At 37.8% G+C, this 23,764-nt stretch overlaps 1 protein-coding gene across 1 annotated transcript; it reads right to left on the bottom strand.

The window, feature by feature from the left end:
• Positions 1 to 918: 918 nt before the first annotated feature.
• ifngr1l (interferon gamma receptor 1-like) lies at positions 919 to 22,153 on the bottom strand. The gene is made up of 7 exons (XM_030748221.1): positions 21,929 to 22,153; positions 5,480 to 5,597; positions 3,759 to 3,943; positions 3,073 to 3,254; positions 2,673 to 2,841; positions 1,766 to 1,881; positions 919 to 1,599 (listed from the first exon to the last, which is right to left on the bottom strand). The coding sequence occupies exons 1-7, from the start codon at positions 21,990 to 21,992 to the stop codon at positions 1,213 to 1,215; spliced, it is 1,221 nt and encodes a 406-aa protein (XP_030604081.1). The 5' UTR covers positions 21,993 to 22,153; the 3' UTR covers positions 919 to 1,212.
• Positions 22,154 to 23,764: the final 1,611 nt, after the last annotated feature.

Genomic DNA, 23,764 nt, shown 5'->3' with positions numbered 1-23,764 from the left:
CACACAGTTTAAACAAAGCAATAACTGAATTATTAGTAATTAAGTTACTCGAGGAAACGTTGCAGCCCTAAAAACACGTCACCATCACCATCATGTTTTTCCATCAGCTTGGATCGGCCCCTCTGGAAGCCAATCCAAGCTGATGGAAAAATCCTGATTCATCACTGGGGTCGATAACAAGGCACCTTAAATATTTTTTTAAAAAGTAAGATTGCCCTCTGCTTGTACAAATTGGTTATTATTTGATTTAGACTGACATTTGGTTTACTAAATGCAACAGCTTTCTTTTTTTAACTCGCTCGTGAAGGAGGAATAAAATGGCCCCTGGGAGAGAAAACTATACAGTATATATACCGTATTTTCCGTATTTTCTCCCAACTGGGAGAATGCGCCACCCAACTTTCCTGGAAGTCATTGGATGGATCAAGAAAACATGGGCTTCAGTGACAACCAAACCATCCTGTTGGGATTCAGAAAGGCTGGAATAATTATAACTGCAGCTGACGACGAGTCTGACGAAAGCGACACAGAAGAGGAAGCGGCGCCTCGTCTACGTACGGAGTGTACGGAGTTGTTTAGAAGTGACACCGAGGATGAAGACTTCAATGGATTGATGGTTTGGTTAACTTGTTAGCATGTTCTTTATGCTATGGTTATCTGAATAACTGTTAATGGAACGTTAACATACCAAACACGTACTCTGTTCGCTGTGCGTCATGTAGCTGAATGTGTTACGTTAGCATAACGTAGGCGTAACCGTGTTCGCCCTGTTCTTTAATCCATTATTATTTTAAATTGCCTTTCAAGATGGAATTTCTGCTCTGGGTCGGATTCTATTAAATAACCCCCCCCCCCCCCCGCCCCCCAAAAAAAGTGCGACTTATAGTCCAGTGCGACTTATATACGTTTTTTTCTTCTTTATTATGCATTTTTTGGCTGGTGCGACCTATACTCCGGAGCGACTTATAGTCCGAAAAATACGGTAAGTCCCCTCAATATCCAAACACAGAAAATAAATAAACAAAACTGGTCTACAAGTTAAAGCATAACTAGAAGGGTAGAGGATATGAGTGAGCCAAAAATGTATCTTAGGCAACAAGAGTCCAAGTCAGTCTTTCAAAACTGAGATCTCACATTTTAAAAATGTGAGATGCTGCTAACGTTTTACATCTGCTAATGTGCCAAGAGCTGATTGGGACAGCTGTTCTACCTTCAGCCACGGTAGCCCTTAGCCATTTCATCTTGACCCAAATCCACCAGCACTGTTCCACGCTTCTCATAACCAGAGGTGGACTCATTGGCCGAAGATGTCTCATCATCTTCGTCCAAGTTTCCTGCCATGTAACCGGGACCCTCCTCATTCACTTGCCCTTCCAGTGTGACATTAGATACATCTCCATTCTTAGATGACACTCCAATGGGAAACCGCTTGTCATAACCATCAGAATTACAACTAGATGTGAATTCCGTCTTATCCTCCTCTTCTGTCTGTGAGAGCAGAGGTGTGGGCGAGGAAGGTACCGCTTCACACTCCACATTGTTAAGAGAGACCGGCTCGGGCGGAGCCATGGGCGAGGACATTGGTGACTTATTGATTACCTAGACACAAAGAAAAAGTGCTCAGTCTGTGCTGAAATTTAAACCCACCTCGACCTTCAGCTGGGATACATTATTCATCAACAGCAAACTTGAAAAAAAAACAAAAAAAACTTGACATTTAAATGGGACCTGTCTAATATAATTAGAGGTAGTAAAATGAGGATACCAGAAAATTGGACAAAGAAACTGAAGGCTTGGTCATTTTTTGATACGCCATGAAGACGATCAAACAAGTCGTAGCCACAGCCAGTACAGCACTCACAATGTAGACGATGGTGAAATCTAGACAAAGCAGAGAAGGAAAAACAGAGAAGTAAATTTACAGTGAAACAGTGCACGCACGCATGCACACACAGAGCTTCATAGACAGTATAAAAGCTTTGAATCTGAATCAGATTCAAAATTTTTGAATCTGAACAGTGACGCTAATGCCAAAGTGCCTTAAACCTGCATTCTTTTAAAGGCCACCAGGGGGCATATACCTGTGGTTGTAAAAAGATCTCTGGTCCTAGAAGCCTATGGGAAACCAGCTTTTCCAACATGTTCCTGCTGACTTACTGAATAAAACTTGTGCCCATTTTGTAAATCGTGGTCATGCAATGAAATTATGTACAGCATGCTTACTGCAACTACTAGTAAAATGTTCAATCAATTGTAATTTTGATCATGACGGGTCTCTGTGTGTGACTGAAGCTTGAGGCTATATGTGGCTTCAGGTTATACCTAAGAATTTATTTGTTTTTTTTAACAGTATTTTAATGACTATCACAAAACAAAGGTGATTTTTCTTGCTCATAGTGGTTTTTATCCTTCGCTGAACTGACTGCTTTTTCTTGTTTTGGGAGCAGTGTCAATCAGCCTTTTCAAATCAGCCTTACTTATGGATATTCTCTCATATATATCCTTATATTCTTGGCAACGGTATATTTTCCTCAGCTGGAGAAATTAGAGAGAGCTGAACCTTAGTTGAGAGCTAAGAAGTGGAAATTTAAACTGTTCCAGCTGCCATCACAGGGAATTAGTAAATCATAATTTGTCAACTGCTCTTAAGAAAAAATAAAATTTTACTCAACTGCTCGCCGATGGTTCTTTGAATGCACAGTAAAGTTGTGTGGGTTTAACCAGGGGTCCCATTAATGTTTCTCCGGTGATGTTCAGACAGTGGTTCTGTTGTGCAGCATCTACTGGCAGTACTTCGTTACACACTCTGTCCTCACACGTGAAAGAATGGGGTTTCCCCGTCTGCACATGCAACAATGGCTCATTTTCAATGAAATAGAACACTGACGCAAATATTTTTACAGCAGCTAACTAGACAAAATGCATTTTCACTATTCCAGAAGAGTTTGTTTGTGGCAGTGTGCCCTATTTCTGATGGCCACATATGAACAAAAGTATTGTTTGACTTTTCAATGATTGCTTCATCTGTATGTACAAAAAAAGGGAAAAAAAAAAAATTGTGTGCATTCTGACCTGGTTGAGAATCGTGACTTTAAAATTAACAGCCGGGATCTCTGCTTGGTTAATTTTCTTTTGAGATTTTTTCGTGCTACTATTCAGGTGTTGGCGATGAAACAAAAAGGGATGCACAAAGCTGATCTGGACCTTGTTATCTCGCTGGAGAGTGACGTTTACCGGTGAGAGATCCAAAGAACCTGTAAACCAACACAAACATGTTTAAGTCAATTTGGATTACATGTAGGATCACAAGTTCAGTATCTGATCAAATGATATAGTCTCAATCCCTCCTTCTCTTCTTGGATTACTTACTATGTCACAGTTAACATTACCTATAAACTATTACAACTTTACATTATGCCTGTGTGAACTTCTGTGATAATGAGCATGTTCGGTTGTGGCCAGAAACATGATTTGTGAGGTTAACTTTGATCTTTGAACAGCACAAAAGGAGTTGAGTCCACGTGACCGCTGGGCTTAATTTGAAGAATTTACTCCATTGTGCATAAATAAAGAATCGGATGGATGTACAAGCTAAAAATGTGACTTGGGCTATTAAAGCTCGTTACTCATTAACTACTCAATAACGATCCATTAATATAGTGTTTAAAATTGTTCATTGTTGTGTATTATGACATTTACTTTAGTCACATATTTTTTTTTTTTTTTTTTTTTTAATTGCATAAGGTACAAACACTTACATTTCTGCTGAACGTCATTATCCTGGTAATAGCTGAAGGTGATTCCATCATCTGATGGGGCATCTACAGATCTATTGCCACCAACCACAGCAGTTACAGTAAGAAAATAGCCATCGCTGGGGTCATTCAAGAATGACACATCGGCATGTAGAGCTTTTGTCTCCACCAGGGAGACAAGATGAGAACTGAAGAAACAAAACAAGAGAGAATTTGTTAAACTTTGAAAGAGACCATGATGAGCAAACAACTCTGATTAAGCCATATTAAAAATATTCTTGGTTGCATTTTAGAAAAAGAAGAATTCATCTTTATTCTTGGAGTCTGAATTACTGCATGACCTTTACCTTACAATATAAGGGACCAAGAGGCAACTATTTGTTGTGATTTGGTGCTATATAAATAAAACAGAACTGAATTAAAACACATTTGTGACAGACAGTAAATGATAATTAGGTCAATAAGTGCTTGAACAATAACACATATTTTGCCTCTGTGCACCTCTGCAGAAAGTTATCTGCATAAAGAAAAAGGAAAAATTCTCAGGCAGTCAGGTGGAAGGCACTACTGGATTTTTCATGCAAGCAAATTCCACAAACAAGGGCCCGAGCACATCTGCAGGGATCTTATCTTTAAATGTACGGCAACTGAACTGCTTATCAGCGGTCATAGCCATACAGAAACCCGCACAGGCAGGAGGCTTCTTACCTGCAGCGTTCTTGCTGTGACATAAAAGCACCAACAACTGCACCACTCTCATTTTAAATATTATAATTTACAAAAGTAACATAGAACAAAAATACTTCATCACTGTACTTAAGTAGAATTTTCAGCTATCTGTACTTGAGTATATATTTTTCTGACAAGTTTTTACTTTTACTCCCTACATTTTTGCACAAATATCGATACTTTCTACTCTTAACATTTTTAAAACACTCGTTACTTTAGGTTTTCATTTCTGGTCACTGCACCTTCAAACATCAAACTGATCTGAGCCTAAATGGAGGAACAATAACACAAAAAAGACAATCCTATTGGTGTATCCTCCATCACTGGGGCTTATCACACACAGAGTTTAAAGAGGTTAAACCATATAATTCATGTATCATTTATAGCACTATTATCAGGGGTTAAAGTGCCCAGACCTTTTAGCTGTGAAGCAACAGTGCTAATCACCACGCTGCCTATTATTTTATATTATATTAATATAGCAGGCTCAGTTAGCTGTACACAAACATAGCTGGTAGAAATGTCCCCCAAAGAGCTACTTTTACTTTCTTTGAGTACTCAAAGTGCAAAAGTACAGGCTCTGAAATGTAAAGAAGTTGAAACAGTACATCAACTTTTACCAGAGTATTTATTAACACATTTACACATAACACAGTATTTATACTTCTACTTAAGTGAAGAGTATCTGTACTTTTGCCACCTCTGATAATTTATATTTTAACATTTTAAGATCCTCAAAACATATTTTTCCCTATATTTTGTTTTTCAATAATCAAAGAGGAAAACACTTTGCTGATTTGTCTCCATCCTGGCTTTCACTGTCAATCATTTTCTTAGAATCTGTCTTTAAAAGGCGATTCAAAATTGAATACAAATTAGTAAATTGTGAGCGTAGTCTGGATTAATAAGTCATCTACAGTAGTGCACAGTTTGTTTAAAGCAGCTCAAGAGAGACATCTGGCTGGTACTGTGTACAAAGGGAAATGCAGTCATACTTTTGATATGATCCAATATTGACTTTAAATTTAAGCCCAGGTGTGTTTTCAGGGTAGCTCCACTTCAGCATGTTGCGGAAATTGCGGCAGTCCAGAGTCACATTTTCTGGTGGTGCCACTGTGGAGACAGAAAACACAAAAAAAAGATGTCAGAATGCAGATGTGTAGAGAAATAAGAAATAAGGTTTGAAACTCCAAACTAAAAACCTCCCAAACTCAGCAAATCACTAGCAGAAATGTGTTTAGGAAGCATTATCCTCATGATCTGTACGGTAAAAACTTTAGGTCATAAAGACTCTCTTCTCACTGCCGTTCACTTACACAAACAATCCACTAGAGGGCACAGTGTGAAAACTAGTTCCCTCGACACTGCTGATCAAGCGTTTTCAGTAAGCTTTTCTCCTTTCTCTAGTTTCTTTCTCTTTTGTTCTGCACCCTCCTTGACTGTGACCCAGAAATAAGTGTCATTATGCCCTTCTGAAGGATGATTACATTTCTAAAATAAATCAGGAGGAACAAGGAGTTGAGGCTTGCTGAAGGAGCAACAATTAAGGACGTACAGGAGTTTCCTTTGCAATGGCTTTTTAACCTTCAGCATACAAAAACTGTTGTTTTAGCTATTTAAGATGATTGACAGTGTGATTAAACATTTTTTTTTTTTAAAGAATAGATTGACACAAACACTTTTACACCCTTAGCTAAAAGAGTGCAACACAAAAATTAAAAGCTGATTTTAAATCATGGCTGAATAAGAACAGGACCCTATTCCATGAAGCAGGTTCAACAAACCGAGTCTAATCATAAACTCTAAGTTGATTAACTCTGAGATCAACTCCAAGCTTTCTGTTCCAGAACAGCCACACAGAGTTAGTTCAATCATCTCTGAGTGTGTCCAACCCGAGTTAAGCACACGTGTGTATAGAGACAGCCAGCTATCATTAATGGAGCTCAGGTACCACAATTCACCATGGCAACGGGTAAATAAAGAGCAGCGCCTCCATTTGAATGCACCAAATGTTAATGACTGAGTCAGTGAGGACCATGGCATTAATCGTACAAAAACAGGAGGGGATAGTCAATCAAATTAGCTCGGTCCACTCAGGATTCCAGCTTCATCTAATGTACACAAAGACAAATTTACATTTGAGTTTTAAATCTAATTCTTCAGAGGGAACCTGACAAAATGCAGGTGACAGATGCTGAAGATGAAAATCAGGAAACAGATCAGACATTTTACTAATGGACCTGTGATACTGGTTACTCAAAGACAGAGCCACCCTCAAGTCAGTTTATTAATTAAATAAAGAACTGAGATTTTTTTTATTGCTTATGCCCATTTCATTAATGTACCAATGGGTTGTAACTACCTCATTTTTTTTGCTTAATATTTACAGAAAAACTCTGATTTAATGGTCTCCAGTGTAACCATCAGCCTTCACTGCTGGATGATGGCTCTCTTACAGCCACAGGAGAGATCTTTTACTGATTTACTAATAGTGCAAGATTAGTCATTGTAACTGTTTCACATTTCACTTTCAAAAGTAAGTACATAAAAAAAAAACAAATGTAGGCAAACATCTTTAATTATTGTTAAGGTTTACCTTTACTCACAAAAGTTAACATTTAAAACTGTTAATATCTAAGTTTTTATAGACCTGTGTACACGTTGTTCAGCTAAATTTTGATATTTCAGTATAATTTTGGAAGGATGAGCCCTTTTAAATAAGCATGCTACATGCTTGCATATTTCAATAACTGTAACTGTGTCAAGTCTGTGTATAAAACTTGAACTAAGATAGAGAGCAGGGTCAGACTTGTGTGAAACTGCACTGACTGCATCAGGCAGCTCCGACAATTCTGAACCAGATTAATCTGTAAACTGTTTGAAATGGCTTTATTAATTTTAATAATTGGACTCCTTATTCCTGTTGGTGTCATTCCTGTTCGATGAAAAGAGCACGCAGAAACCTAAAAGCTTAAACAGCAACACACACTCTTATTATTTAAAATTCCTTCAATACCCACCAAACGTATGTGAGGATAGGTATCCTGTTTGCAAACAGTGTGGAAGTAAAGTGGCCGCTAAAGGAGGGAATACTTCAAACTTGTTCTCACATCTACTACAACACCATCCCTCCGTGCAGATTAAAGTAGCTATCTCGTTAATACCTGTCTCTCTAACAAAAATGTGTGAAATGTTGACCATAAACCCCGTCTGTTTCCTCGTGCTCGTTCCACACGCAAACCACCAGCAAAAGAGCTGAGTCATCTGAACTATGGACACGCCGGTCCCCGTGGCCGTGAATCGCGTGCTGTGCTGGATGTACATGTCCGTGTTAAGGGCCTTTTGAAAGATGGCATATTTACGTGCGTTTATTTTAAAACTTTGGCGTGTCTATTTTTCATCCCTTAAAAATCAGGCTCAGCATGAAAGCCTTAAGAGTGAAATCTGTATTATGAGGATCATGTCAGAAATAATCCCCTCTCTCTGCAGTATCTGGTTATTTATCACTAACTTAGCAGTAAAACGCATGTTATAAAGCAGTCAGCAGTAGTTGATCAGACACTGACCCAGGCTCAGTTTCTCAGGTATTAAATATGTTTTTAAGGTGATACATAATTTTACTGAACATTTTAAATGCAGGATGTTTAATTATCAGAGATTTTATTTATTATATATATATATATATATATATATATATATATATATATATATATATATATATATATATATATATATATATATATATATATATATCACATTTAAATTGTATTATTTATTATTATTATTATTATTATAAAAATTAGTATAAAAATCTGATCTCAGTAAAACTGCTGCACTTTTTCTCACATTTGTTTACAAATGTGAAAGAATTTCTTTCTAAAGAGACAGATTAATTTTTATTTAAGATTTTGGCTTTTTCCTCATTCTAATATTGCAATTTTTGCAAATAAAAACAGGAGATGTAAAGCTTTTTTTTTTTTTTTTTTTTTTTTTTTTTTAAAATGGAGGCATTTTAAAACTGTCATTAAAAATTGTTCCAAGTACAATAAAAAAACAAAACAAAAAAAAACAAAAAAAAAACTGTTGTCATTTCTTTAAGGGTCAGTGTAACTTATAATAATATATATGAAATAAGGTGATACCGCAATAACCGTGATACCGCGATATTTTCTGAGACAATTATCATACCGTGAAAATCTCATACCGTTGCAACCCTAGTCTTATGTCTGCTTTATACAGATAAATTTGATATAAATGTTTCCAGTGCAGAAACTGACAGTCAGCCAGCTACATTACTGTCCCAAATCACAATGTTAGAAAAATGTAGATTTTATTCTAAGATACATGTAATTCCTGATGTAATCACCGTCTCTGTCCTTAAATCTATGACCAATTATAAAAACACTCGTGTTAAGCACAAAAATGACGAACACTTTCTGGAACGTCAGTGTTTGTTTAAAATAAAACTTTCACGGGCGGCTTAGTGGTGAAGCTGGCGACCACATACATATGCTGCATTGCGGTGCGGGCGGCACAGGTTCAAGTCCCAGCCTGTCACCAATTTGCCTGCGTGTCTTCCCCTGTATCTTCCCCCCCCATTTTCTGTCTCTCTCCACTATCAATAAAAGCCGCTGTGGCCAAAAATGCAGGGTTAACAAACCTGCTTCCTGGAATAGGGGCCAAATGCATCTCTAATAGAAAGCAGCTTCCTCCAGGATGAAGCAACTATTTTCCCAAAGAGCAGTGCCAACTAATTTGCTTCAGACCACTGCAGCCCACCTTTGACAACTGGAAATCTTCTGCAGCCCACGCAAACCTCTAATCACAACTCTGGTCACCACACAAGTAGGAAGATTATGTTTTCATGAACTGATCTTACTTGTTCAACTGGAGTCTCGAGAGCTTTTTCAGCATTTCTGAATTAAGGTCTTTGAATCTAACGATGGTATGTGTCACGGTCCTGGGCCATTGGCCCAGTGTTTTTGCGTTTTCTCAGTGTGGTTCTTGTTCACAGTGTTCCTTAGTTTGCTCATTTAGATCCTTAGTTCGTTTACATTTGATTAATTATCACTGTTTATATTGAATCCCTGTTCCCTATGTGGTACTCCAGTGTTTGTCTTGTCCCTTTCTCATGTCCCCGGTCTCTTGTGTTGTGTTTCTATTTAGTCACGTTTAGGTTCCCTCTGTGTGTCAAGTCTGTGTGTGTGTGTGTGTGTGTGTCTCATGTTTGTGTTATTTCCTGTTTTATTTTGACATCTTTGTCCTGTGTGTGTTGGGTTTAGTTTTGCTTCCCCTTGTCTAAGTAAACACATTCAGCTGTGATGCCCACCTGTTTCCTGATAGTAAATACACAGAGAGAGTCTGTGTTTTCCCCTCGTTCTTTGTCCGCCCTCATCATTGTTTGGGTCTGTGTTATCTTCTGTCCCGCTGTGTGCCACATGTCCTGAATTCAAGTCTATGCCTTTGTTCATGTTTAAATTTGTCAAGTCAAGTCATGTTTTGCTTTGTAGTGGAAGTTTTTTTGTTGCTGGCTCCCAACCAGCTCCTCCTTTGCTCCATGCCTGCAAATGAAGCTTGCATTTCTATTAAGCCTTTCATCTTGGGTGTCCTGCATTGAGGTCCTCTGCCGTGCCTGCCAAAATGTTACGTGACAGAATGTAAGATGAGTTCAGGATCAAAACTAGGCCAGAATCCCACAACTTCCCTGTTTTTAAACACACTTTGGAACACCACAAACAGCCAGGCAGAGCATGAATGAGTGAACGATGACTTGTTAGATTATTTTTAAACTGCATTGTAATATTTGCTTGTTTAGGACTCCTACATAACTACACATAATTTTAAAATTTTAAAGACATTTGTTTATATTTCACAAGGGAGGGACTAAAACATAAACAGGAGGATCTGAAATGCAAACTGGGAAATAAGAAAAGGCACAGTACCCCACACAACTCTAAAGAGTGTCAAAATCTCAAAGTATTGGAACATTTTAATGTCTGTAAACAAGAGTATGAGAAAACAATGGATGGGTCTGCCACAGTCTTGTAATTTCCACTGTGACGGTACACCAATAAACTGACCAAAAAACAAACAAAAAAAAAAAAAAAACACGAGCTGCAAGCACTAAGCCTTGTGAAAGTCAGATTTTTCTCCGGAACACAGAATGACTTTAAAGTGGAGCGCTGCAGCTGTCAGGAGAATACTGCAGGAACCAGGGTTTTTAAATAGCATGGTGCAGAGTCAATCAGCAGAAAACAGGCAAGAGAAGACCTGCAGAGGGACCCTCAGAGTGGCCACAGCCATAACAGAGCATTACATATGAGATCACAAAATACAGCAACAGTAGGGCTTAACACATTGTTTTAAAGCGACAGCAACAAAGCAAGGATGTCTCCTTTATTTAAAATATCTGTTGCCTCAAGACTTCCACTTGCTTTTCCGGTGAGTGGGTGGGACTAAAATGTAACAGGAAAAAGGGGCAAGTCACTCTTGCACAGTAGGCCACACAACTCTAAAAGACTGCCAGAGGCTCAAAAGCATACAGAAAGTGCAGAAACATTTTAATGTCTGTAAACAAGGGCATGAGAAAACAATGGATGAATCTGCAGTTTCTTCTGCCACAGTCTTTGCACCGATAAACGGTCAAAAAAAAACAAACAAAAACAAAAAACAAACAAGCTACTTCATATTTTTTCACTTCCTTAAATCCAATTTTGCAAAAGCACACACCCAGAACACGCAGAAAAAGATTTCCCTTTTAACTGCCTCTGCAGTTGATCCTCACGTCACTGCACCGACGTCAAGCAGCAACAAAAAAAAAAAAAAAAAAATTATTTGCAGCATTACACAAGAACTCTTTTTAAAGCATACCTAATCAAAACTGTGAATAGCACTTCATTAACCTGAGCATTTTTACACAGGCCTGACATTTTACCACGCCTACAGCAGGTGTCATTACACTGCACGATTAGCCACACATCCATCCGCACATTCATGCCCAGGCTTCCCTCTTTTTGGCGCTTCTGTCAACTTTGTTCCAGGCAATTACTACCAAACCAAGGGACATTTAGTTATAAATTATGGAGCATTTTGTGGTTGGAGGCATAAATGCACGTGATGTGAAGATGTCAAAGAAGCTGTCTGTTAAATTTCCCTGACAATACAAATGAAGCTGGACTGTTTAATTCAAACAAGAGTGAAAAAAAAAAATAAAAAATAGCAGGCAAGCCGTATCAAGTTAGTGTTTGGGACTCATGAGCTGTGGCACTGGACCTCAACCAGTTTTGATAAATCACATGGGAATGACTGAACGCACCAAGACAGTTATGAGTCACCACTTCCTTTCTTTTAAGCTGAACGATAAAAGAAAGAAAAAGGAACCATGTACATATCAGTCTCTTTTCCTCTGTGAACAAACTTTGAATTCATTACATTTACAAGGAAATACCCGCCCACAAAGACACATGTATAACTAAGCATAGCTGAGATGTTGAGAGTGAAAGAGAAATCACTGGTAGAAGTATACATACTGTAAAAGAAGTGACAACCGCAACAGTAAAACTGGTGGCTGAGGGTTATCACCACAACCTGACACATTCACAAACACTTTCGGTTCATTTTCTAACAGTTTTAAGGGTGTTTATAGATCTGACTGTGAAAACTGCAGAGGATTGTGACTACTGAGTACTATACATGAAGAAATATCAAAAGAGGCCAGGAGCTAAATAGTTTTGACTGATTAGGCCAAACCTATTCCAGCCAGCCAGCAAAAAAAAAAAAAAAAAAAGTACAACAGCTTTCTGAGAAACTTCAAACCCTGCAGAGGAAAGTTACAGATTGCATTTGTGAAGATAACAGCAAGAAGCAACAGTAGCAGGCAACATTCATGGGTTTTTGCCTACAAAGCAAAAACATGTATCTGAAGCAGGAAGAGAAAGCAGATGCTATCTGAGCTAAAAACGAGGTTACTTGTGGTACGGAAAGCACAAAGTGACCGCAAACCTGCGTAGTGCTGCTGGAAAACACTTTCTAATTGAGTCAAACAGAACGACCATTCTAACTGTATAAGTTTAGTACCTAACAGCATTTTGTTAAAAAATGTTGTTGTAATTTGAAAATTCGGCATTTTTACAATAGTATAATATATTACAGTAACATGTTGGATCTATAAGATTTTATTTGTTTTAAATACAGCTGACTAACTTTACAAATGCGCATTTATTCCAGTGACAGTAAATCTCACTTTGTATGAAATCAAAATGCAAATTTGTTCAACCACAGCTACTGTCAGACGTCACAGTTCTTTTTACAGGAGAAAAGAAAGAAAACAAATCAAGAGATCAACAGGATGATAAAGACACGTGCCAGAACTGCGGAAAGACTAAGGAAACAAAATAAGAAAGCACATCTGAAAAGTTATTTAAACATTTACATAGCCCGCATGCCTTTTCCGTGTATTCATAGTGTTATTAATACTAACTTTGTCAGCAAAAGCTCTGTTAGCACTGCTCTAAGGCTGCATTATATTTAAGTGAAGTTAAGAACTCCTGGGCCTTTATTTGCAGTTTCCTTGTGACTAAATCTAAGAAACTTATGACGTTCTATGACGTTCCATCCATTTTCAGACCTACAGTATCTGTGGTAGCATGTAAGTTTACTGCACAGATAGGTCTATGTTTTCAAATAGTTTGTGGATTACCCAGCTGAATTATTCATTACATTTTAATATGTATTTTTAAAGCATGTCCAGAGTAAACTCTATAATTTGGTCTTTGTCCATTACACCCAATTCTAAGATAGCTTTTTATTTTGAATGAACCATCCCACCTTTTGAAAAAATGTGTCATTAATAGTAATGGTGTCAGCCACACCTCCTCACTGAGGTAAAAGTTTTAGTCCCTTCCTCGCCAGGAGCTGCTCTGATATCTTTATTAAATCATCCTTATGGAGTGTTCACACAAAGTGTGCAAACCTATGCAATCAAGTGAAATGATGTGAACAGAGGCAAATCCACCTTTGTGCAAGTTAAGTTTCAACATCGGCAAAGGCTTGCCTAAAGCTGCAGTTCCTGACACCACACTGCTCCACCTTATCCCACTGACTGTCAGGAACCCACAAATACTAACACAAATGTATTCATGTGAGCAATCCAGGCAAAACTTCGCAAATGGCAAAAAAAAAGGTTCATAAAAACCAAACAAACGAATATTAAAAACATATTTGTTCTTCTTCGTTGCAAGCTACATTTTCATTGCATAGGACAAAGTAATTAACAGGAAAAACAATCAAGTCACTGCCTGCGAGTTGCCAGACTAGTTACAAACATCTGCTCAGATCAAAGTTTTCATATTGGCATGCTTTGATGCTTGGAAAAGATACTCTGTTAATAAATCCGTGGTATGGTTACCTAAATCATCTAATCAATACACTGGTGAGGCTTTAATTACATTTCCATGAGAATCAGTTTTTTGCTGTACAGAATCACCTCAATTCCCCACACTACGAGACACATTTGACCTGCTCTGGCAGATGATTAATTACCAAGAAATTCACGAGTCAACCATTGCTCAATAACACAATTAAAAGAATCTGTGAGCTGATCTGAGTAATTGTGACACCACTGTAAGTAATGATTAAATACGCAAACAAAACCACAAAACCTACCAAATAACGACCATACTGCTGCTCAGGTTTAAAGCCAACATCGGTCGCCTGGTCCCCCACAAACATGCCTGCACCACTCATGTTAAGAGGACATGCTTACTTTGTGCATATTAACACTTTGGTTTTTAGATGATGGTTAGTATACAATGAACTCCTGCAAACAAACTGTTCAATGCAAGTACTCAGTATTAAGGTTGTAGCTGTTTGGAGTATTTGTGGGTTTCTAACGCTAAAGTATTCCCGCGAGTAATGCCAAGTGAAACTTCACTTTGTGTTTGGTGTGAATTGGGGCTGCAACTAAAGATTATTTTGGTAGTCCAATAATCTGTCAATTATTTTATCGATTAGTCGATTAATCGATTATTTCAATCTTACCTAACCTGTTCAAGCCTTCCCACCTGTTAAAAATCACCTTGTCTATTCTCACAATCAAAATAATGACCCATAAAAATACAAGTTTGAAACTAATCAAATGCATTTTTAAAATTAATGTGACATCACAATAAATATCAAATAAACAACGCATATTAAAGTGAATGCAATTTTTACGTTTTAAATGACAATATAATATGCAAATAAGGCAATACTGCCCTCATATCTTCCTGTAGTCTATTGCAATTACAAACTCGCATATAAGCAGAAGGAAATAGATGGATGAGTTATAAAATACGACGCTTCAATGATGAAATTCCATGTCAACTAATTTTTGTAGTCGACGTCGTCGATTACGTCGATGAATTGTTACAGCCCTGGTGTGAATGCACCATTAAGCTGGGAGTTCAATCTACTGCATTCCTGTCTATGGATAATAATGATTTTTTTTAAATAGTTATGAAATAACAAATATAGTTTGTGACTACTTTTTGTCCTATAATATATAATTTTCATTGTTTTAATTGTAGGAATGCAATGCATTCCTATGCCCAGAACATGACAAGATTGTACAAGCAAGTTGTTTGATGAGCATTAAACAGAAATAGGAGAATGGGCCATTAACTCCTCTGCGTTGGACTGATTAAGTGTAGGCCAAGAAACAGGAGGCATGGCACGCAAAGCTAAAGATGACTACAGCCATTTAAAAGTCTTAGAATACAATAATTAATACATGAAAATGACTTCAGGTATAAACTCTGCCTGTTAGGTCTGCTGGTTTTCAAGAATAGTTCACATTTCCCAGTAAGAATCAAACATAAATAACATTTACTGTGTTAATGATAAATCTCTGGTATGGTTCCTACACCATCTGATCAAAATATTGTTCAGGTTTTAATTACTTTTTAAGGAGAATCAGTTGTTGCTGTTCGCACAGAATCACCTCAATTCCCCTTCCTGTGAGACACATTTGACATGTTCTGGCAGATGCACTAATACCAAGAAATTTAGTTAACGATTGCTCAAAATCACACTGAAAAGAATCTGTGAGCTGATCTGAGTAATTGTGACACAACTGTGAGTAATAATTTAATATGCAACAAAACCATCAAGTCTACCAAATAACTACTATACTGCTGCTCAGGATTAAAGTCAATGTCATTGATCATTTTTACACACACACACACACACACACACACACACACACACACACACACACACACACACACACACACCCTAAACAAGGATATTTTGTCAGTGAAAAACTGCAAAACTCTGGGAGGGCAGGTAAAAAATAAAGGGCCATGCAAATGTTATAAATTAATAGAGTTTTGGCTGTTCTGCTGATTTCTTTATTAACTACTGCAAAGCTAAATCATTCATTGTTAAACTGCATCTGAGTGTACTTTGTCTGTTACCAGTGCACTAATGTGTTTTTTCTGTTTGGGCTCCACACTGTGCATCATGGACAGTGGAAAGCGCTTTCCTAACGGGTGCACATTAATCTCATTTGCCACCCAGCATGATCTGCAGTCGGGGGGTGGGGGGGTTGACAGAGCAATCGGACTGTGTGGCCAATTGCCAAACCCTAACTGGTAATACTAGAACTGCCATGACATCCAAGTTTATCTTTTGAAACTAAAACAACATTTTAATACCCAAGTCTAAAAAATGTTAACAGTTTAAACATATGATCTTTGTGAAAGTAAAAAGCATATTAAGTTTGATTTAGGTTTAAAACAGGGACCCTATGATCAAAGAGTGACAAGACCAAGGCTGGTCTGCCTGGAAAATTCAAGCCCTGTGTATACCAATATGCCATCCTGCTCAATGCTACTGAAACAAGTCCGGGGTTGAGCAAACCCAGCTGGGCCATCTGGATAAAGAAGTATTGTGTTGTGAGCAACAAAACACCCTACAAGCCCCCAGGAAACATCAATGATGATGTGTCCCAGCACATCCATAGGATGCATCTTTCATTCACAAGGAAACAGACCGGACCAGAAAACCGCCTTTCAATAATTTTTATGGTTAATAATCAATTTATCTGCAGCTCCTCTCAAATAGCTGTTTCCCATTCATTTAAAACTGTTGTCAAATTTTTATCTTCACCATTTTGTAAAGCTGATACAAGATTTCTTGTGTTGTGTCAAAAAAGGCAATAATATTCTAAAAAAATAAATAAAGAGAAATGAAGCACATTTTAACAACTGAAAAAAACCTTTGATTTCTTGTTAGCTATCAATTTTGGCACTGCGGTTTAATTCCCAGCATTAATTCGGCTTCTTGTAAGCTGTCAGACTGCAGTGAGTTTCTTTCACATTATTCCATGGGGAACAGTAACTCAATGGTTTTTGGGGTTTTTTTCTAGTCAGGAAAGTACAAGTCACAGTGAGTCGTCATCACTCTAAACCAAGTTTCAGGGCAATACCAAACATTTCAATTAAATAACTCCATGCTTGGCATGTCATGTGCTTCACAACGACAAAACGAGGCTCTCCCTCCCAGATGGTTCATGTTTTAACTACTAACAATAATCTTAGCTGCTTAAGGAAATCTGTACCTCATGAAAGCCACAATACCAACATAAAACCCCCAACAGTATGTCACTATATACCTGAGGTTCACACATATGCCCACAAGACCTGTCTGAAAATGACAATACACAGGGCATACAAAGTGTGAACCACAATATACAGTCTGCAGCATACAGTAGTTTTCATGAACCAGTGGATTTGGTGCCCTTCATGGTTTCCACAGTTCATTTTAAATATCTAGAACTGCCATTTCTAACTCACCAGCCTACACCAAGGATGTCAAAAATGGGCCCACGGGTCGGAAGGGTACAATCTGGCCCATTGGATGCCTTTTTACAAAACTGCAAAGAAGGAGGGCATACATTTTGAACTTTTGCTGCCTTTTGCACTAAGAAACATTGCACTGGAAGTCTCAAAAAAATTAATCATGGCATGCGTGCTTTTCCAAACTGCTGCTACACTACTTCAAAGTAATTTAATGGTGCTATTATTACAACTATAAAAGTTCCTTTTTACACTACAAAGGAACCATTACATTTTAGCAATGGTGTCTGGTCAAAAAAAAAGAGGAAATTTTCTGTGTATTTACAACAAAAAAGATTTGTTGTTAAACACCCCATAAGAGCCATTCTGATTTAAAAAAAAAAAAAAAAAAAGATTTGTTGTTTTTTTTTAGTTATGCAACAAACTCTGGGTGATGAACTAGGGAGCTTGTGTGTCCATGCTGACAGATTTACTAAGCAGCATGTTTTTATAATGACAGCAGACTGGCTGAAGGTGGAATAACTGAGACACTGTTTAAAAAGAACTTCCTTTCCTAACAACAGAATGTACTTCTTTATAGTTAAAAGAAAGGGAGTCATACCAGAGGGTAGGGCTGCAACGATTCAGCAACGTAATCGATGACAATGACGTTGACTACAAAAATTAGTTGATATGGAATTTTAATTGTCGAAGCATCATATTTTTAAACCCATCTATCCATTTTCTACTTATGTGATTTTGTAACCGATTTTCCATTGTCTGCCAATAACACCACCAACGAAGAAGAACTTAACCTGAACAACATAACAATGGTGGAACAGAGAGGAGGGTGGAGAAAACGAAAGAAAATGGAGACAGACTGTCAAAGGTGTGGGAGCATTTGACTCAAAACATGAATAAAGCTAAATGCAGACTGTGTAAAGCAGAGCTTTCCTTCCACAGCAGCATCACTGCAGTGCTGAACGTTTAAAACACCGGCACCCTGGAGCTGTGACATCAGCTTTAGATGGGTATATTTCAGGGAGTTAGTGCAACATTTAAGCTAACATACCCCCAAAAATGGCCAAATGTAAAGTGGACGTTGAAAACAGGTGGGAGGCAAAGGACCTGTTCGCTGATATTGAAGGTAAATCCATGTGTCTCTTCCCCGCCTGTGATGTGTGGGCAAAAGAGTGAAATTGTGGGACGAATTTGAGAGAAGATGCAGAGGGAGACCTGAACAGGTGAGCTCAAAGTGCATCACTGAGTCACACAGCAGGAAACTCTGTGCAGCAAAATCCTGGAAACAGAATGCGTCATAAGCTCCATAACACAGACAGTGAACTTTATAAGAGGCAAAGGTTTAAATCACCGAAGTTTCAGTCTTTTCTGGAGGAAATAGCTTCTGAATTTGGTGGCGTGCCTTATCACACAGGTGAGATGAGCTGCCTGAGTTAGATATAAGCAGCTACGCTGGCTACTTTTTTTTTTTTTTCCTTGCATTATTATTAGACTTCATTCTGAATAATAAACCTCTTCATGAACTGAATCATCTGTAAACTTTTCAGTTGTTTTGGACAGAAAAATCTTTGTTTTCATTTGAAGCCTTATTTGAACTTTTGGACAGAGGCTATTTTCATTTATTTGCACATTATATTTTCATTTAAAAATTAAAATTGCATTCACTTTAATATGTATTATTTATTTGATATTTATTGTCATGGTCACATTAATGTTAATAATACATTTGATTAGTTTCAAACTCATATTTTTATGGGTCATTATTTTAATTGTGATTAGAGACAACAAGGTGATGTTAACAGGTGGGCAGGCTTGAACAGGTGAGGTAAGATTGAAATCATCGTTGACTAATCGACTACCAAAATAATCTTTAGTTGCAGCCCTACCAGAGGGCATGAACAGGTCTTTTAAACAAGAAATATCAGTTTTCAGTGGTTAAAACAATGTCAAAAACATGCTTTCAAAGTTAGTACAGACTTGAAGAGATCTGATTGTTTTTAAATCCACTGTATTAACCCCAGCATCATGAGTCTGATCTCTCTTGGATAGATAACATCACAGCTGTCATCAAGAAGGCTCAGCAGTGACTACACTTCCTGAGGGTCCTCAGGAAGAACAATTCGGACTCGAACCTGCTGCTGCCCTTCTACCACTCGTCTATTGAGAGCCTGCTGTCATACTGTATCACAGTGTGGTACGGCAGCTGCACTGAGGCAGATGGGGGAGGCTTCAGAGGGTAGTCAACTGTTGGCTGCTCTCTCCCCTCCCTGGACATCTACAACTCCCGCTGCTTCAGAAGAGCCAAAATCATCATCATCATCATGGACAGCTCACCCCCTGGCTTTGAACTGTTTGATTTGCTGCCCTCTTTCAGGTGCTTCAGGTGCATCAAAGCCCAAACAACCAGATTCTTGGCTAAAGCAATAACCACACTCAGTCTAACTGTGCAATACCCATATCCTGTGCAATATTTATATTATTCATACTAAATCTCTACTCATGAACAGTGCAATATCTATCACTCTTATACTGTGCAATATATATTCACCAAACGATGAGTCCTGATATCTACATCAAGTAAAGATGATTTTTTTTTTTTTACCTTCTTAAAAAATTTCTTAAATGTCTAATGCTGCCTGACTCTTTGGATAACTTTAGCTGGAGACTATGTAATGTGACACAGCTTATTTTTTATAAGCTAAAGATAGTTCTTATTTAATATCATCATGATTGCATCTTAAATTACAGATGAGCTACCGATCAAAGCTTACTTAGGACATTGGGAATCCTGAAAAAGATTATTACAGAAACTTATTTTCCCATTGTCTATGCAACTTATAATTAAAGAAGAACGTAATTTTTTTTTTTTTTGGAGCAAACTCTGAAAAGATTTCAATTCCTTTCACAATTTTCACTTCACGTGTGGAGAAAAAGCACATAACCAGAGCTTTACCAAGCAAGAAACAATGCCCAATTAGAGTAACACAGTTATGCTTGTTACATTTCCCTCTGACGTCTCTGCAGACTTCTGCTTCCCAGAAGCAAAGAAACTACAAGATTTGAACAACTTGATTTACACCAAAACAGATCCATATTCAAATAAATAACTGTTTATTTCCTGTAAGGGTGTTTTAAAGATCAGGGCTGTAAAAATACATTATTTTTAAAGCTTGGCAAAGGTTAGACAAAGGTTAAAAAAAAACAAAAACAAAAACCAAACATATAAATCGGGGTCTCTGAACAATTTTGCTTTAAAATTCTACGAAAAAGACTACCCTTTAAACCAGTAAAAACTGAATTAATTGTTTAACAGTTCTTACTTTCTGTCAGTAACAATATGACAGGCTTTTTCCTAACTCAAAATAGTCTTGGAGGGATAATCAGTAAAAAAAGTCTCTCCCTTCTCCTTTTCTCTTTTACAATTTCATAAATAAAACAAAAGGTTTAAAATATTTCTGTCGCTGCAACTTCTGCAGACTGCACAGGATCAATACTTCTTTTGCTGGCGCCTTAGTGATCTAACTAGGATTAATTAGCACGTGACATAATATATTTAAATGGTGAGACCATTAAAAGCCTCTCTAAAACCAGTTATGTGCCAGGCTAAAATTGAAGATTTATAGTGCTTGTCTTTTGCTGAGTTTCATGCCGGCACACACACACTGCATCATAATACACAATGGGCTTCCTTACTTCTTCCTGTAAAGAATATCGAACAGCTCTCTTTAAACATATTGCACAACCAAAAGATTGGGCAAGACCAAACAAAGAGGAAATAAAGAAAAACCCCTTAAAGCTGCAGAGAATAAATTTAATGTTTGCATATTTTATATATATTCTGATTAATACTCACAATGATGTCTGACAGCTAGGTTTCAAGTATATTGCATATTTTGGGGGGCAAATATGCACAAACCAAAGGGACCTTTCAGAGATATTCAGGCAAAAATGCACAGCTCATCATGCTTTAAAAGCAACTTTTTACAGACAGGCCACAGCCATAGCCAACACCATCAATACACTGCCACATCAAATATCATGTGCAAAGGGAAATCTACATTTATTTTTAACACTTCAGTTTTTTCCTGGCTCAAAATTGGCCGGGAGGGTGAGCATGTGGACCGTTCGTGCATTTAAACACGTATGGTCCTCAGTTGAAACAAAGAGTCAGCGTTACCTTACTTAGCAGAAGCCTGTGGATTTTCCTGCTAGTTTTACTATGGAAAGTTTCACTAAAATGAATCCTTCTTACAAAATAAACTTGTTAAGAATCAGTAATGGTGACTTTCCTTTGGTAAGGGGAGACTAAAACCTCACTGGTGGATATTCACATCTTATTGACATAAGCAGAGTGAACTCTGTAGTTACAGGAAACCACCTTTTTTCCCAGTTATCTTTCCCTAATAGCATGATAGCATGTTAGCTGTTAGGGATTTACCGTATTTTTCCCTTGAAGACACACACCCACACATAACAAAAATGGCGAAAATATCTCCTGACAAATCATTTAACACATTTTATTTAACATAGTCCTATAGCAGCGTATTCTCGGGCTCACAATAACCATTTTAGCGTATATTGTAGTTAGCTACCGTCATAGCTACTCACCGTGGGAAGCCACTACCCTGATCCAGAATAGCAGGCAAGCAGGAAAGAATAAAGCGAAATCCATGACACCTATTTATACGTCTAAGGTGTCCCTACTGACACCTCAACGCTCGCTATTCAGTCTACAGTACAAAGGGAGGCTCTAACTAACGACACCTTGACTGCGTGCTCGGAGATCGACTGGTTCCCAGAATCAGAAGCTCTGCTCTCCGATCCGTGCTTCCTTCGCTGACTGTTTGAGAGAGGAAGCGGCTCAAAGACTAGAGAAACACGCAAAGACGCGTGACAAAAACTGTTTCACTAATTCTGGTTCCACTTTCTTTTTCATTTGTATTATTATTTAGGGGAGTTCTTTATTTGTTTATTTTTCTTCAGCAGGGGCTTTTTTCAGGATTTTTTCAATCCCCAAAATTTTGCTTTCCTGTCAACGCGACCATTGGTGGAAATTACAGAGGGCGCGAGATCAAATAAGCGCTGCATCATTGTAAATAAGCACAGCACAGAAAGTAAGGAAATTTGTGTTTGGCCGATTATTTCTTTGTTGTAACAATGCTTCTTGGCAATAAATCTTAAACCGTTGGAAAGCCTGTTTATTTCCCCTTAAATGGTGCCACATTTGTAAGGAAAATGCATTTGTGTGTTAAGCAGCAGAGATAAATATGTGGGTTGCACCCATGTAAAATTTGTCGGATCTTTTCTGCCAATGCCAAAGAGCTTTTTCTGCTGTTGACATATGTTTTGAGCGTCTGTTTATATAAAATGCAATCCTAAATAATATTACATGCAGTGAAAGCTGATAGTTTAACTGCACATTATTTAAATAAAAAATCCTGCATGAAACTAAGAGCAAAGTGTAATTGAGTTAGCCCTCATTTCTTATATATTTCTTTTATTTTGATTCCAAGGACCCAGACTTTCATGCCGTTTTTTTCAAGTAGTCTCTTTTCTTTGAACATTGGCTGCTTTTTTGCTCATTTTCAGTCCGGTTCTTATACCTGACCATGTTCAGATGAATTTTGTTTATTTGTTAAGCCAATTTAGCTAAGAACCTATTTTAAGTTGTATCTTTAGGCACTTTGTTACTGGCAGCCTGCCAAAAAACACACAATTTGTTCCCATTTAGTTGAATTTATGAAAAATGCCCAAGATAACACAATCTGACAGGCATAAAATAATATTTTTACACCACACAAGGTGATTCCACACAAGATCTCTTAGCTGAAAACTTGGCATTTTAGTTTAGTTTAGTTTATTATTATTGTCATATACAGGTAACAATTGCACATCACTACTGGCAATGAAATCTTTAGGCCCAGGCCCCTCAGTATTTCACATATGCTGCCTCAGTCATGAGAAAATGACTGATGCCATACTGGCTCAGACATTGCCCGGATTAACAAGGTCTGCATCAGGTATTGTGGAACTAGGGGATGCTGATGATAAGTGGGGCAACTGGAAATAGATGGTGGATTCTTCGACACCCAACATCCACAGTGACATCGAAACAACTCGCAGCTCAGTGTTCCAACATTCACAAGAAGATACTATTATTGCAACTAGAGATTGCTGAGGTACAACAAGGGAGAGTCAGGATGACAGGTTTAGGGGGGGGGCTAAAGGCTAAGATCAAGGCAGGTAAGCTGAACCACCAAAGGTGTACTCTTAGTGGCAGGGGAACAATATGAGAACAGCACCCCCACCAAGGCTAGAGATGGAGGAATACTGGAAGAGCAAGCCAGGAAAGCTGCAACCTCTAAGTACCTGCAAAGAGTAAGACAAGTCCTGTAGAGTCAGCTGAATGGGAGAAACAAGATCCGGACAATCAACACCTATCAA

This window comes from Archocentrus centrarchus, chromosome 15 (genome assembly GCF_007364275.1).
Source record: "Archocentrus centrarchus isolate MPI-CPG fArcCen1 chromosome 15, fArcCen1, whole genome shotgun sequence".
In the NCBI taxonomy this organism is placed as follows: domain Eukaryota; kingdom Metazoa; phylum Chordata; class Actinopteri; order Cichliformes; family Cichlidae; genus Archocentrus; species Archocentrus centrarchus.
The sequence above is the reverse complement of the archived record's forward strand: the minus strand, read 5'-3'. Positions and strand labels throughout refer to the sequence as shown.

Coding starts and splice junctions, on each gene's coding strand:
- ifngr1l (XM_030748221.1), bottom strand. CDS start 21,992: ATGGATTTCGCTTTATTCTTTCCTGCTTGCCTGCTATTCTGGATCAGG. Junction 2,842..3,072: donor AAGTCACGATTCTCAACCAG/GTCAGAATGCAC, acceptor TTGCATGTGCAG/ACGGGGAAACCCCATTCTTT. Junction 1,882..2,672: donor CAAAGAACCATCGGCGAGCA/GTTGAGTAAAAT, acceptor TGCTTTGTCTAG/ATTTCACCATCGTCTACATT.